Raw genomic sequence first — 17126 nt, forward strand, 5'->3', positions numbered from 1 at the left:
AATTTTAGCAGTGTTTAATTTCATGACATAGTTTGTTTATTTTGATTAATTTAAATATTACATATTAGTGATTCAGTTAGCAGCTTAATAAAAGTAATTCTGTTACTTTTAATTAGCCTGTATATGGAAGAGTGAGGGAGAAAAATTGCACTATAGATACTGTGCAAAAGAAAGAACATTACTACGATGTTTTGTGACATAATACAAGTCAGTCTTACAATGTTTCTCCACACCAGGCATGCCATCACACAGAACTGCAGGTCTTTGTTCAAGCAAAATACCAAAAACCCAGTTCATTTAAATTATTGTCACGACCACTGAGCCTATGAAACTGAAGGTAACAAACTACACGAATGTTTTTTATTTTGCAAAAACCTGATGCTCATAACCACAATTTCCTGTTAAAAGTTGTTGCTTACAATTTCACACGCATCGCTTTAAACGCATCATTGTGCGCAGGCGCATGATGAATGAGACGTTTGCACGCATGCCCAGTTAAAAATCCCATGGATCTGCTTTAAATCACTCAGAAGACAACGCACCCTCGAAGATCCCTGGGCAGCTACGCATCTTTCCATTTCTTAATTTAGCCACCTTAAGCTTCGAGATACCGCCCCCAATTTCAGTGTCGGTACGGAGCCGCCAGGCCGGGACAGAGACGGAGAGAGAGCCCTCGGCCATGGAAGCGCTCGGACCCGGTAAGTAGTGAAAATTGAAGGCCCACTGACAGTCAAGTACGTAGGAACGCACTGCCTCACTGGGGGCCGGGGATGTTGCTGGATAGGCCTCGACGGCGAAAACGAAAACAAACGAGGTTGTTTGTTTCGAACTCCGCTTGGTTGTAAAACGTTATACAGTCATCACGATTTTGGTTTGAGTAAATGTTTAATATAATTGACACATTACGGCAAAGTCACCGGATGTATGTTCGATTCTTTGGTTTGTCCAAATTGTTTGCTGTCTCCCTATGCAGCAGGTAGTTAGCTGGTGCGGAAGGCAGTGGCTACGGCATTGTGTGGTGGGGGATTTAACCAAGACCTCTCTTCCGTGTCGTGTGCTTACATAGACGCTTCCTATCATTTTCGATGTGTTTTCATCTGAAGGTCGAGATACTTCGAGAAATGTGAAAAAAACCGTTATGTTTTCCATAGTTTCTTGTTGTTGTTAATTTAGAGAGCGCGAACACGAGATGGTTCTGGTTATGAAATGCAGAATGAGAAAACTCACGTACAGCATGGAATTAACGATAGATATGTGGTCGTTATGAAGATGCTTTGTGTAACCGCCCGCGGTGTGGCATCATTTATCTGATCAACTTTACGTGCATTTGTAGCGAAACCACCTTGACCGTGCGAACAAATAACGTTTGACAGGACTTCACACGCCTCTGTCATCGGTTATCGACGAAGACGTGACCTGTACACACACGCGAACAATACCCGCCAATCGAGTTTATCAATGAAATCATCCAGCCTGTAGTTTCTGTATGCCAGCAACACGTAATGAAATGACGTTATTCTCACCTTTTGTTATATTTTGCCTATGTTTTTGCCTTAAAGCCCATACTTGTATTTTGGTTATCGCGGTAGGTTTTAATTTTAAATCGGTTTATTGTGTCAGTGACAGCACGCCAGGATGTCGTTTTGGGCTTGCATAGTCCATAGTTAAGAGCAGCGCCTCTTGTATAAAGGCTTTTGAAAACAACGCACCCTTATGTTTCCGGATATTGACTTCTTATTGAACTGATTAATTTTACTTTTCCATCTGTTTTGTGGGGCTGCAGAGTGCATCTGAATTCGAAGCGTATGAAACGGCGGCAAGATATTTTAAACAAAGAACGATTTTTGACTCGTTTTTTGCAGTATTTCAACTGTTAAAGTACTTCAGTCGAAAAAAAAATCGACAACAACAACAAAAAAATAACGAGATAAAGTAAACGTAAGGCAGTTTATAATGTTTATGACACTCTTTCTTCACCCTAGTTGATAAGAAAATTCACAAGTTTTCCCATTAAAACCGAAGCTAGTCTTGCCAAAGGTTTATATTTGGGCTCAGTAAACTGTGATGGTTTGTTAATTGATAATTAACATTATGTTTTAAGTAGCTGTATTTTAACCGTGAAGTAGTTTTATTTAAAGTTTTTTGCCAGTATAGCAATATAGGTTCAAGCTTAAAATGAATAAAAAAAAATTGCATACTTAAAATAACTTGTTTTTAATGTGAATGTAAATTTTAATGGAGTGAAAGCGCCACTTCTAAAGTATGTTTGAATGAACAGAGCCTAGGTGTGGAACAACTGAAAATATACACATTCATCTCATTTACTACTATCTCAATCAATAAGTATATCCCACTAAAAACTGGATGCCAGTGGTTGTCCTCAGAAACTATGGCCATTCCTCAATATTGAGAAATTCCTTTGTTCACCCATTACTTTTCAGCAGCGTAGGATATTCCTGCTGGTCATCTCTGTTGACCACACAATAATCCAGGTGATTTGCTGGTGACTCCATGTAAACGTGCTCAATGTCATTCCTGAGTCGTTGCTTAGTCCATCACCTCCTTAATCTAAGCCTGTCAGGCTATTAGTATGCTGTAACTGTACTAACATCCCCTACATAGCATGGTCATCTAGCAACCTCCCTGAGATAAGACAGGAAGTCAAACCATGGACATTTGCTTGGAACTTTGTTTAAAAAAAAAATAAAAATCTGACAATAAAGGAAATTGTTTTTCTGTGAGTGCGCTTTTTTTTTTTTTTTTTTTTAAAACAGCGTGATTGAACTCAGTTTTGATTCTTTATGTCCGTCATCTGTTGGGATGCCCACAAATGGGGAACCCTTCATTTTATGATGAAGTGCAATGGAACTGTCCATAACAATTGTACATAACACAAACAAATGCCTTACAAAAACGTTATTTCAGACAATTATCTGACATTTATCGGTCTGTATTTTGGTCACTAGCACATGTCACGAACACAACCGTTCGAATGAGTCAGGTTACAATTTTGCCTATCCTTGCGTTTAGACCAGTACGAATGCAACAGGGAAACCCTGGCTTCTGAGTTTGACACGATTGAACCAGACCTGGCTGATTTTGGACAGAGGCTGGGAGTCCAGGCATGGTGACAGCCCATCTCAGTGTCTGGAGCGGCAGCTGGGGAGCCTATATTTAGCGTCCGCGGCGTGGTGAATATGGACGGCCTTAGAGTGTTACGCCGTTTCTTTTTTCTTTTTTTTCTTTCTTTTTTTTCCTTCCCCCGTCTCTGCTACGCCGGTATGGTTCTGCTGAAACTTGTTTGTGTTTCGGGGAGCCTCCGTGGGGGGGACGTGAAGAGATAATGGCGGAGAGATGGTATGGTTTAGGAAAATGAGCGGGACCAGGGTAGGATGGATTCCTGTTTGTCTCCCTCACGCTTCATTTGCTAACTGGAGCGTGTCAGTGCATGGACGGACCCCTGCAAGCCACTTGTCGGTTAACAATAGCAGAACAACAACCCCCCCTCCTTGGCAGAATCCTATAATGTGCCCCTACACGTAGCCCCCCCCCCCATTCCATGCTCTGTATGTCCTTTACAAAAAGGGTAGCTGTTGCTCTTAATGTGGACTCGGTTTGCTGCTACCCTTGGACCTGCTAACAGAGACCTTCCGTCTTCCAGAGTACAAATTGGTCAGAGTCTTAGTCTAAAGATGCTTACAAAGGTGTATTATATTATTCACTTAATAAATGCTTCTCTCTCTCTCCAAATTTTGTGCAACCATTTTTTTTTTCTGTAATTGTATGGGAAGGAGCGGTGCCTTCCAGCGCTCGTTAAACGATTGATCGGAGAAACTGTAAGTGTGTCTGCGGCTGTAGATGTATGTAAAGCTTTGTCGTTTGATTTGTGGGCGTCATCCCAGTCTTTGGTAGCCCCCCCCCCCCCCCCCCCCATATGGCTCCTGCCCGTGTCCGTCTCGGACACATTACCCATTGTCTGGGTGGCTTGTGGGCGGTGTTTGGGGTCAAGGGGTCCGTGAGGGGCTTCTGGATGCTGATAATTAGTGGTTATTGTTGGCCGTTTTGTCAGCTTTTTCTTTCTGTCACTGGGCCAAAGGTCAAGGCCATTGATGTTGCATGTCGCAGTGTTGTGTCGTCCATGAACGTATAGGGTTTCTCCATTGAGATGTTTTTGGTAGAAGAGATAAGAAAAGAAGTAATTAGGATGTCATCCTTAGCGGTGAGTAAAAAACGAGTGTTTGTGCCCTCTAGGCCCGCCTGCCCCTACCTCCCTCTTCCAGCCGCCACGTCGGCCCGGCCTGGGCACCGTGGGGAAGCCGATTCGGCTACTGGCCAATCACTTCCAAGTGCAGATCCCCAAGATCGATGTCTACCATTATGATATCGAGATCAAGCCGGAGAAGCGACCTCGCAGGGTGAACAGGTACGTGAACTTTCATCACTAGGGTCGGTGAAGAGGAACAAAGATTGAAAGGGAGTTTTCTTTGTTGGTGGTGGTGATGAAACTTGGATCCTAGCAGCTCTCTCTCTCTTTCTCCCTGTGACCCACAGAGAGGTTGTGGACACCATGGTGAGACATTTCAAGATGCAGATTTTTGGGGACCGGCAGCCTGGTTATGATGGCAAGAGGAACATGTACACGGCTCACCCCCTGCCCATCGGGAGAGACAGGGTAAGAGAAACCTCTTCCTGGGTTTTCGGGTTAAAACGTTTGCCTAGATCTACCTCTCTCAGATGTGCATCCACCAAAATTGGTTTTCAAGTCAGAGCTCATCCCTTTCCCGATTCAGAATATCATTATAACTGACTTATCAGGGGATCTTTACTGTTCTATAAGCTTTGTAACTCCATTGACTTCTTCCAAGGCTAGACAATCCAAGTTTATGCTTTCCTCAGTACCTACCTTTGAGTAAGAGAATATGCGTTTTTACTCTTACTGCACATTCAGTGCTCCATGTATGAGTTGCGAACTCTCTCGCTGTGTCCGAAATCATTCACACATTCACTACTCTCTACTCGCAATATAGTGTTTGGTACATAGAACACTCACTAGGGGATAAGGGCAGACAGCTGCTGATACATTTTGGACACTATTTGGATGTTGTGCTGCAACATAATGATGTGCCAGATATTTGTAATTATTATCTCTGTCGCATGAACAAATGCCAGAACCTCTGGATCTGATTGGTCTGTAAAGACTTGCCTGTTTTCATGAGACAGACTGCAATGCATGATGGTCTAGGTTGATCGATGTAGGGTACATCGGTTGTGCCCTACTTTCCACAATGCATACTTTGAGTGCAGTATGTAGGGTATAACAATTCTCCCTACACATTCGGACAGCACATAGTGAGTAGAGAGTGATTTCGGACAGAGTGTCTGTCTCCATTTACGAGGTCTGTGTTGTTGGCTTTGCATTTAGGTGGATCTGGAGGTGACGCTGCCAGGGGAGGGGAAGGATCAGACCTTTAAGGTGTCTCTGCAGTGGGTGTCCGTGGTCAGCCTGCAGATGCTCCTGGAGGCTCTGTCTGGTCACCTGAACGAAGTCCCCGAAGACTCTGTACAGGCGCTGGACGTTATCACCCGACACCTGCCATCCATGAGGTACACATCAGCCTCACACTTAAAACAAATGCTAACAGGAGTACAGCTGTTGCAGATTTTAATGGAAAAGTTCCATTGAGTTCACTAACTTGGAAGAGTTCAGTGCTGTGGTTTGGATTTATGTAGCAGAAATTCCCACTGATTTCCTCTGTCAGTGACCTGATTTCTTCTTGAAAATATAAGTTAAGCAAGCATGATTAGTTGTTGCTTGTTAAAAAAGCAGTGAAATGTTTTCTGAGACCCTTTGGAATGCAAAGGATTATTCACTTTTTAACTGTTTCTTATTGGTTGAAAACCTTGTTGAAGGACCATGGGGCAGTGTCAGGGGTTAATCACTTGGTGTCTCTCTGATACAGGTACACCCCGGTTGGTCGCTCTTTCTTCTCCCCTCCAGAGGGTTACTATCACCCCTTAGGAGGAGGGAGGGAGGTGTGGTTTGGGTTCCATCAGTCAGTCCGTCCAGCCATGTGGAACATGATGCTCAACATTGATGGTAGAACATCGTCCCTCAGAACTCAAGTTCTCCCTAAGTCTCACTTCTTTTCACTTATGTTAATGTTCTCTGTGCGTTGTATCAGAAATAATTCGAGCTGTGCGTTCTCGTCCCGCAGTTTCAGCCACTGCTTTCTACCGCGCCCAACCTGTGATTGAGTTCATGTGCGAAGTTCTTGACATCCAAAACATCAACGAACAAACCAAGCCCCTCACAGACTCGCAGCGCGTCAAATTCACCAAGGAAATCCGCGGTGAGTAGGGAGGGTCAAGAAAAAAAGAAAAAAAAACAAAAAAACAAACTGTATGAAATAAGATAAAAAATATCTGTTAACTCAACGAGGTGGTTTCCAGTTTCTGCTCTGAGCTATGCAACGTCTCTGGTGTTTTGAAAGTGGCACTATACATATGTGTGTGTTTGTGTGTGTGTGTGTGTGTGTGTGTGTGTGTGTTGGCAGGGCTGAAAGTGGAGGTCACACACTGTGGTCAAATGAAGAGGAAGTACCGTGTGTGCAATGTCACACGTCGGCCTGCTAGCCACCAAACGTCAGCATATTCATGTTCTCTTCAGCCTTTTTTTTTTTTTTTTTCTTTTCTCTTCTAGTCTCCATGTTGGAGCTCTTGTCTGTATTTGTAAAGGTCCCTCCAAATTTTCAGCAACTTAAAGACAAATTTAAGTGTATACGTTATAAGGTTTAAGTGACATTAAGTTATTATAGTGTTTATAATACTGGCGACGCATTTTCTCTAATGTGCGCGTTCACTTCTCGAATTTCCACATTTTTGCAGGTTCCCTTTGCAGCTAGAGAATGGACAAGCCATGGAGTGCACCGTTGCCCAGTATTTTAAACAAAAGTACAGTCTTCAGCTCAAATACCCCCATCTGCCCTGCCTACAGGTGGGACAGGAACAGAAGCACACCTATCTACCCCTGGAGGTGAGCAGTCAAGTTCTGTCTGCTGTTGGCGATGTTACTCAAGAGACCTTCAACTTCAGACGTCTTCACCTGGAACCTTCATCGTGGGCGTTCAGCCTGTTGATCCTGTGTTGCTCTCTCTCTCTTTTGTCCCTTTACACACAGGTCTGTAACATTGTGGCAGGACAGCGTTGTATAAAGAAACTCACAGATAATCAAACCTCCACCATGATCAAAGCCACAGCCCGCTCTGCTCCAGACCGTCAGGAGGAGATCAGCAGGCTGGTGAGTACGTCCTTTGGCCCGGAGCCGCAGATAAACAAATTAAAATAAATAAAAAAATTGAATTAAATTGAAGCTTCGGTACAAAGTGGCATTTCAGAGTACTATGTGTGCTAAAAATCCACTCTGGTCAATGGACAGAGTGAGAGAGAAGAATGAAAGGAGTTTTGCCAGTGGAAACTCTTACAAAACGTTAATTCTGTGTTTCCCCCCCCCCCCATTCACAATCGAGTGGCGAGAAAGTCTCCTAAAGCTCTAAATGACGTCAGCGCTGAAGTGTAACACATCCCAGGTTATTGTGGAGCCTTAATCGAGAGGGGTGGCTCATTGTATTCAAAGACAAGATTTGATCGCCGAGGTGCTAGTTGCTTAGGAACAGCCACTCCAGTCATTTGCTTACTCAACTGTAGGGTTGAGGGCTAGAACAGTCCTCCACTCTGAAAATGCCTCAGCTTTTTTTTTTTTTTTTTTTTTGAGTGAAACCGATAATTGTCCCTCAAGTGTTTTTCACCACTTTAAACCTTGTCTCTGTGCCCAAATCCGTCTGGCCCAGGTCAAAAGCAACAGCATGGTAGGCGGGCCCGACCCCTACCTGAAAGAGTTTGGCATCGTCGTCCACAATGACATGACAGAGGTGACTGGGCGGGTCCTCCCAGCGCCCATGCTGCAGTATGGGGGCCGGGTGAGTACAGACACTGGGAGGGACTGTGGCAGGGTGAGTACTGGGGCACTGGGCAGGGTGAGTAAGGGTGGGCAGAGGGCTGGTGTGTGAGAGAGAGAGAGAGATGGAAGGTGGAATGGACTAACCAAATGGGACGATTATCAGACTCCAGGTATCCTATTGCTCAAAATGCCTTTTTCTCTCTTCTTTTTTTTTTTTTTTTATTTGCATTTTGAAATAATTGTATAGCTTTTGCATAGCCCAGGTCTTCATTTGCTCTTACGTCAAATTTAAGTCTTGATTTCGTCGTGTAGTCACGGCCATTGATTTTGTTTTTCTGTACAGTGCTATGTCTACAAGCGTTCACAGTTCACGAGAGCAAAAGTGATTCGTTATCTTGTCTGAATGACTTAGAGAATTTGCCTTAACTTGCCCGGAACAGCCCAGACTGGGGCTGAGCCGATTGGCCAATGGAGTCTTATGCTCGTCTTCTGAATGAATGAAAAAAATTCTTTGGGAGAGTCTGATGAGTTGCTTCTCTTTTTGCAAAAACAAGGCATGTCCAGCTATGGTTTCATCACAAACTCTTTTCTCTTATTTGTGATCTGGCTAACACTAAAAAAACAATGCTTTATGTGAACAGAAAAGCAACTCTCTCTGTGTTTTGTAACTCCACAGGGTGATTGTTTTGATTGGATTCTGTCGCTGCCCACACTTGCAATTTCTTACTCCTTGAATAATTAAATATTTAAAACTTCTTTTTAATGTGACGAGAGGCGACTTCAGTAATCAAAGCTTTACTCGCATTATCACCTGCTTGTACTAGCGGTTCAATGATGTTTCAATTAATGTCTAGAGACTTTTAGAAGATAATCAAACTCTCCAGTTCTCAGGTGCTGCTTTTTATTTCCAAATTGTTTTTGACATTTATACATCAAAAGTGTATGGGGCTAATAAAGTCCTGAAATGTTTTGGGTTTTTTTTTTTGTTTTTTTTGTTTCAAAGGCAAAACTTAAAAAAAAATAAATCCAAGCCCTGAACACTGGAGGTTGTCTCACCTAATATGAATGAACTGATTAGGTGCTTGTGTTTTCAAAACTCTCCAGAACTGCTAATCACCTCTTTTTCTTTAACTGGAAGTTACCATGCACTTGATTTCAGCCAGTGATTTTATTTAATAGCCAACTGCAATATCAGCATTTTCTAATGTTTGTGACATTGCATAGGTCTCTTGTGACAGTGGGTGGGGATGTTTGGGTAGTGTGTGTAGTCAGTGGTGAAGCTGTGATGGAGGGTTGGGGGGGGTTGTGTAATATGTGTTGTCAGTGTTGAGGCTGTGATGGAGGGTTGGGGGGGGCATTGGGTAGTGAGGGGAGTCTGTGACGGTTGTTTTTTTGCGGGGGGGGGGGGGGGGGGGGGGGGGCGTGTAAGGCTAGCGTGTGTAGGCAGCGGTGAGGTTGTAACAGTGTTTTTGGGGGGCGGTATGTGATTTAATTAGTCAGCGGTGAGGCCGTGACGGTGGGTTTTTTGGGGGGGGCGGGTGGGTAGTGTGTGTTGTCAGTGGTGAGGTTGTGAAGGAGGGTTGGGTTGGGGGGGGGGATGTTTGGGTAGTGTGGGGAGTCTGTGATGGTGGCTTTTTGAGGGGGGAGGGGTTGGGTATTGTGTGTAATCAGCGGTGAGGCTGGGGGTTTCACTAAGAGTGTAGGGACTCTCTTCTCAGAACAAGACCGTGGCCACGCCCAACCAGGGTGTCTGGGACATGAGGGGGAAGCAGTTTTACGCTGGCATCGAGATCAAGGTGTGGGCCGTCGCCTGCTTCGCCCCTCAGAAGCAGTGCCGAGAGGATTTGCTCAAGTGAGTGGCGGCCAGCACCGATTGTCTCGGCTTCCTGTGTCTCTTCTCTCATCCTCTCGCTCAAACTTTCTCTCCCACCCTTTGAATCTCTTCCTGGCCCTTTGTCCTCCGAAACTGTCTATTTTCCTCTTCTCTGCCTGTCACACCTATTGTTTGTCATGATCTTTTGTTAACTTCTCCTCTTATCGCTTCTCACACACCCCATTTTAATGTCTCTTAGTTTGATGAACTTCATCTGTATTCGCTGAGACTCAATGTCGTATCGGACCCGTATAGTTAAAATGATTTCACGTGGCAGAGAAAATCGCTCGGTGACAGATTTGCTGACCAACTGTTTGGCAGGAGCTTCACAGACCAGCTGAGGAAGATCTCCAAAGATGCTGGGATGCCGATCCAGGGCCAGCCATGCTTCTGCAAGTACGCCCAGGGAGCGGACAGCGTGGAGCCCATGTTCAAACACCTCAAGATGTCTTACGTTGGACTGCAGCTCATCGTGGTCATCCTGCCGGGCAAAACGCCCGTCTATGGTAAACATTCTCAGTGCCCAAAGACCCCTCCAGGCCTGGGTGTTCTCCATTTCTGGACTTTGTCAGTTCGAATCCATAACCTGTCGTGACTCCAGGTTAATCAGTCCCCAGTCACTCTGTTATTTGGGATATGCTTGTCTTTAGTCGTTATGATCTGAGCGACCACTGGCAGTGATATACAGAATTATAAACGGTGGTGTTTGGAACCTCTGACCGTGTTTGTCTCCTCTCCCACACCAGCGGAGGTGAAGCGAGTAGGCGACACACTCCTGGGCATGGCCACTCAGTGTGTTCAGGTGAAGAACGTGGTAAAGACCTCTCCACAGACCCTCTCCAACCTCTGCCTGAAGATCAATGCCAAACTGGGCGGCATCAACAACGTACTGGTCCCCCATCAGAGGTGAGAGCGGTTAATGAGCCGTCTCGTGTAGACCGTTTAAACATTGTTAGTTGGCTGAGAGGCGTCAGTTTATGGGGGACTTGCAGTGTTCTCCTTGGTGCCTTAGACAAACGGAGTAAAAACATGTACATAATAAGGGAGAAAAGAGAAAAATTCAGGCGCTGGGCCAGGGCTTTTTACTAGTAGAGGAAATGTGTAGGTTCCTGAAACATTCCCACACTCAGACTTGAATGTGTCCCAAAGAAATATCAGCGGATGAATAGCCGCACAGACTACGTGATATGAAAAAACAACAGGGAACTGGTGAACCACTGGAAACATCAACATGAACATAACAACATAAAATGCCTCCGTAGAGCTGGTCCCAGAAAAATCAGTAGCGACTAAGAACTCAACTGGAGGGAAGTGACGCCCTCCTTCCACAAGAAACTGCTTAGTGTTGGGTTCTGTTACTGGGGGAGAAAAACACTGTCTCATTTGCAGTTCCAGATTGTTCAGTTGGGTTGATGTCTAGTGACTAAAGACAAAAGCGTTTAATTTGACTCTGGCCAAATTGAATGCTTAAGATGGCATAAGAATTACACAGCGGTAGAACTCTGCTCTTGCGTTTGTCATTGTAAATTAAGTTCATGTGGTGAGTTACCGTGACGATTTCTTGACGCTTGCGTGTATGCTGATTGGTGCCGGTGAATCTGGTGTAGTGAGTTTAACAGGTGTGTGACAGGACCTGCCGTTCGGAGAGCTAAATGAAAAGACTGGGCGTGGGAAAAAAAGAATCGATTTTTTGAGAGCACGTTTTTTTTTTTGTTTGTTTGTTTGTTGTTTTTATTTGTGTGGGTTTTTTTTTTAAAAATTTGATTGTTGTTACCATGGCAGAACATTATCAACGGAAAAACACTTTTATGAATCTGCTTGGACATGCGCTATATTTATCTTTTGCGTTTCATCCTTTAGAGCTGTCTGTCTGTTTTGCCCTGCATCCTCACTCAGTGCATGACTGCCACGGGGGCACTGAGTAATCAAAGATTGTTTACTTTTGACTGCACTTGACCTGAGCTGATGGTGGAATCCACCTTAACCCCCATTCCATGTGAAACAAAGCACTAAAGCTCCAGCCAAACACGTCCCATCAGTCAGTCCTCCTCTAATGTCACTAGGATCTCTCTCTCTCTCTCAAGTCATGCTAACTAAAACAATGGGCACCTGGGCGTACCCAGCAAATTTTTTTTTTTTTTTTGCATTTAACTGTATGCATGACCCCCTTTTTGTACGACAGCTTTGTTGCCACTGTTTTGGAGTGTCTCCATTGACATTAGAACTTGGCAGAAACCTGGCTAGAGCGTGGCTGAGTCAGCCGTTTTTTTTTTACTTAATGACTGAAACTTGTGCAGGTGAAGCTGAGGGCTGTCAGTTGTCACGTTAACGCAGTTTAAAATGAACCACTATGAAGTTTGAACTCAACCATTAGGTGGAGTTAGGTGGCATCGGTGACATTGTGAAATGAATGTGTTAAGAAAAAAAAAAAAAAACTGCAGGAGTGTGCCATGTTTTGTGGGTGAAAGAAAATGTAATTGCTGTATTAAATCTCTTTGCAGACCGGTTGAAAAATATCAGGACTTTTCTCATTAAAGAAACGCTACTGTTAGCTCAGAAAGGCAGGGCACGGCACATCGTATTCGAGTATTTTCATAATTTTGGCAATTACCCGTGGTTTCCTAGCAACAGGAAACAATATTATTTTAGGAAAAGGAAGGTTATACATAACTGCGTTGCTTGCAGGCAGACACCAGCCTGTCGTCAGACAAATGCTAGGGGAGCGGCCTGATTCTTAGGGACCCATCAGTGAAGCTCAGCCTATGACTGTACTGACTAAAATACGACTTAGTATGTGAAAGACTGAACTTCTATGCCATGTGATCAGTGAAATCCTTATGTTTCTTTCTCTCTCTCTCTCTCTCCTTCTCTGCTTAGACCCTCTGTGTTCCAGCAGCCTGTCATCTTTCTGGGAGCTGACGTCACGCACCCCCCTGCAGGAGACGGTAAAAAGCCCTCTATCGCGGCGGTGGTGGGTAGCATGGATGGGCACCCCAGCCGTTACTGTGCCACAGTGCGGGTCCAGACCTCACGGCAGGATCTGTCCCAGGAGCAGCTGTACAGTCAGGAGGTGATCCAGGACCTCACCAACATGGTGCGCGAACTTCTCATCCAGTTCTACAAGTCCACGCGATTCAAGCCCACGCGGATCATCTACTACCGCGGAGGAGTGTCTGAGGGCCAGATGAAACAGGTGAACAGAGCAGGGGTTAAGGATGCTAAGAGTAGCTTTGAGAGTTAATTTCATATTGATTGAATTTAGTCTCTAGTTCTGATTTAATTTTATGAATGTCGGTAACGTGGAGCTATACACTGAACGTAAAAATCAGTATGAATCTAAATGTTTGTCGGATGTTTCGTATGTGTGCAGCGTTTGAACTGGAACGATGTTTAACAGTCAGTTAATGGACAAGAGATTCAATTTACCCGGCAAGGTCTTGCAATCTGTTAAGTAAAACAGTCATAAAATGTAGCCCTTTAATTAGATCTCCCTCTCTCTCTGTCTGTCTGTCTGTAGGTGGCATGGCCTGAGCTGATAGCGATCAGGAAGGCTTGTATCAGTCTGGAGGAGGATTACAGGCCAGGAATCACCTACATCGTTGTGCAGAAGCGCCACCACACTCGACTCTTCTGCTCAGACAAGGCCGAGAGGGTGATTTCTACTGAACCCATTAACACTTTATACAGACACACAATGTTTTCACACTGAGGACTCTCTACTGTAATGTCCCACTTAAAAACCTGTTAAAGAAGGTAAAATCTTTTTTTGTAGACAGCACCATAACCCCAGACAGGGAGATGAAACTATTGTCAGTTGTTTATGTTCTGGAAACAAGGTCTGTGATTCTCATTCTTTCCTCTGCTGCACCGTTGCAGGTTGGGAAGAGTGGCAACGTCCCAGCGGGCACCACCGTGGACAGCACCATCACACATCCGTCTGAGTTTGACTTCTACCTGTGTAGCCACGCTGGCATCCAAGTGAGTCTCAGGCCCACCTCATCCGTCCATCCATCCATCCATCCATCCAGTATCCTGTGAGTTAGTACATCCATCTTAAAACCATGCTTCTGTTCCTCCCGCAGGGCACCAGTCGTCCTTCACACTACCACGTCTTGTGGGACGACAACTGTTTCACGGCGGACGAGTTGCAGCTGCTCACCTACCAGCTGTGCCACACTTATGTGCGCTGCACCCGCTCCGTCTCCATCCCCGCACCAGCCTACTACGCCCGGCTCGTGGCCTTCCGCGCCCGCTACCACCTGGTGGACAAAGACCACGACAGGTAAGCCGTGGAGACACCGAGCGAAACCCTGTTAACAAATGAACCGCTTCGGTAGCTGAAGGTGTTAATTGTTCTTTCTCTCTCTCTCTCTGTTTCTCTCCCTGTCTTTCAGTGCGGAGGGCAGCCATGTGTCGGGTCAGAGTAACGGTCGTGACCCCCAGGCCCTGGCCAAGGCCGTCCAGATTCACTATGACACCCAGCACACAATGTACTTCGCCTGAATCCTACCAGCAGGAGACGCACTTTTACGCTCCTCCCCCTCTCCTCTGGCGCTCTCTCTAAATCTCTGTCTAACTCTCTCTAATTCTTCTCTCGCGTCTGTATCTGCACCAAAGCGGTTCTGAAGCCAGTGGACCAGCCGTCTGTCCAGTCGAGTCGGCTGGTCCCAGTAGAATCGCCCTCTACCAGCAATCCTGCACTGAGAGATTACAGGTCTCCAATGCACCGAGAAAAAAAACAAAAACAAAAAAACAAGTTGAGCCATTTTTTGAGTTTATTTTCGGTTTGAATGTCTTTATCCAGTTTTCTTTCTTTTTTTTTTTGTAAGATACACTGAGTGTGAGCAGACTAGCGATCGTCAGGCCAGTTCTGACTCTCACTGCTAAGCTGAACTCTGTCTACTTTTACCTCAGGCCTCCATTGGCTGTAATTTGTCACAATGTCTTGGGTTGGGGGAGGGGCTTGCATGTAACAGGGAGGGCTTTGAACTTTTAAAGAATGATATGATTAATTCTCTCTCTCTGTCTCTCTATCTCTCTATCTCTCTCTCTCTCTCTCTCTCGCTTTTTTTTGTTTTCCTTTTTATGATCCTCTCAGTCTTTTACAAACGAGGTGACCTGGGTTCCACGCCCATTACTCTTCTCCCATTTTGCAAAGAAGTGCTTGTGTGTGTGGGTGTGTGATTATATGTGTGTGTGTATGTGTGTATGTATGGTTAGCGTGTGTGTGTGAATACTGTTGTGTTTCATGGCAGGCCACTGAATTGTAAAGGGAAATCACTGAGTTAACTGCTGTAAATGCCTCAGTTTTTTTTATATTTACACATATATAGAAATCTATATAAATATTTACATCTATATTAACATATTTCAGTAGATGATTTTACAGGCTTGCATAAGCTGATGGACATGTGTAGCAGTAACAGTATACTTGCTCCATCCTGTGTAGTTGCCAGCGTAGTTGGTTTGGACAGTGAGGGCTTTAGCACAGGTGCTACTCGACCTGTCGTAAGATCAGGGGAACCCGCTACTTCCTTGATGGGCGGCTGTCACAGGATGGAGGGATTTTTTGGCCATAGCACGGTTTTTCTTTCAGATGTGACACTAGTCTGTTTGCTGGCACTGTCTCGTCACGTCTCTGCCAGTCAAAAGCTCCAGTGCAGAAGGACTAGGCTCGCAACAGGGGGCGCTCTTCATAACCGTTATGCATTTATACATAAAGACTCAAATCAAATTTGTAAGAATTTAATATAAAAAAAACTTTTTTTGTGGCTATCTTAACTGTTAGAGTAGATTTATTGTTGTTGTTCTTATTGTTGTTGTTAATGTTGTTACTACTATGATGAATATCAGACCGTTGGCAGCACAGTTGTACAGTGATCCGGGTGTCAGTGTATTGGAAGGGAGTCAGTGGAAGGGAGAGTCTGGTTTGTAGCTGAACTTTGTAGCAGAGTCTGGCCATGGTGATGGACCCCAATGTGCTCTGGTTTGTCCTTTTGGCTCCTGGTGTATTATTATAATTTTTATTTCTGGTATTGGAGATGTTTGACAACGAATCCTCGTGGTAGAGGGAGTGGTTTGTGTTGACTTAATTATCCGCCCCTCTCCCTAACCCAGATCATCTCGTCTCGTGGCACTTGCTGGCAAGATCTGTCTGCTGGTGTGAACAGTGGGATTTGGGAAGGCAAGTGACAATCAGGGCTTTTTGTGAGGTGCTGATTTAGGGTGGGCGGGGGGCGGATGACATTAGTGACGTATAGCTCATTGGCAATTATTTGAATTTTTTACTCTTCAAATGTTTTGAATCACTGTCGTGTGTATTTGAATTTGTGTACCTATATATATATATATATATATATATATATATATATATATATAGGTATATATAAGTCTAAAATTTTTTTTTTTTTCGTAGTTAAAGAATGAAAAAATAGGTCACCAGACATTTGCTAAGAGACAAACGTAAGCACTGCCTCTGAACCAGACTGCACCTGGTGTTAAAGACATGATCTCACTTTTTACGACCTCGCTCTCTTTCATTCTTTTCCTTTTTTTTTTTTTTCTTTTTTTTTTTCGGACGGTCAGAAAGTCTTCAGCGTACACGCCTCGTCAGGGGGACAGCTCGGCGAAAAACCTTTTGTAATAAACCACCCGTTAAGCAGCAGGTTTGCTATGAATGAGTTTGGGCGCCTGCCTGTCGATGGCGTGGACGCTGGATTTTTTTGGGGGGGGGGGGGGGGGGTCGGGGGCGAGGTCACAGCATCACATGCAATAAACCGGGGCTCGGGGGAGGGGGGGCATCAGGACACACTTTTTTTGGCCAGGTGGTGGGGAGGGCGATGTTCAGATGTCATCGATCTTCCCCTCAGTGACCCGGCGAGTTTGGCTTCCTTACTGGGGCGTCTTAAAACGATCCCCAGAAAGACGAGATGATGATAATTCCAGTTTTTTCTTTTTTAAAATCATAATTACCATTGCAAAGCAATATGACCCAAACGGATCGAGGGGGGGAAAAGCTATAATTCTTCTTGTTGATATGGCTGTTGGTCTGATCTTTATTGCCGTCTGTGTTTCCTGTACTTGTTTTTTGCTTGTATCAATCAGTGGGAATGTGCACTCGGTGGATTAGCTCTTTAGCTCTGTGGAGACTTTTAAATTTTAGACTTTGCTCGCCTGCATGCCAGAGTATTGTCCTAAAAAAAATCTCGTAGAGAATATTTATTATGACACAGAAAGGGGAAAAAAAAATATAAAATTGCTCTTTTTTTGTAAATGTCTATGAATTAGTGAGACTGT

The 17126-nt window shown here is 44.6% G+C and overlaps 1 protein-coding gene across 2 annotated transcripts; it reads left to right on the forward strand.

The window, feature by feature from the left end:
• Nucleotides 1-679: 679 nt before the first annotated feature.
• On the forward strand, nucleotides 680-14333 carry ago4 (argonaute RISC component 4). Of its 2 annotated transcripts, none has more exons than XM_030788750.1 (18): nucleotides 680-698; nucleotides 4252-4423; nucleotides 4552-4672; nucleotides 5423-5604; nucleotides 5961-6097; nucleotides 6216-6350; nucleotides 6555-6642; nucleotides 6886-7033; nucleotides 7178-7297; nucleotides 7848-8009; nucleotides 9676-9809; nucleotides 10152-10336; nucleotides 10577-10736; nucleotides 12708-13023; nucleotides 13348-13482; nucleotides 13707-13808; nucleotides 13913-14112; nucleotides 14225-14333. In XM_030788750.1, exons 1-18 carry the CDS (start codon nucleotides 680-682, stop codon nucleotides 14331-14333), a joined length of 2625 nt encoding a protein of 874 aa, XP_030644610.1. The 2 variants fall into 2 exon arrangements, with proteins under 2 accessions (XP_030644610.1, XP_030644611.1); XM_030788751.1 differs by having other exon boundaries at nucleotides 7848-7976.
• Nucleotides 14334-17126: the final 2793 nt, after the last annotated feature.

Source organism: Chanos chanos, chromosome 12, assembly GCF_902362185.1.
Source record: "Chanos chanos chromosome 12, fChaCha1.1, whole genome shotgun sequence".
Classification (NCBI taxonomy): Eukaryota; Metazoa; Chordata; class Actinopteri; order Gonorynchiformes; family Chanidae; genus Chanos; species Chanos chanos.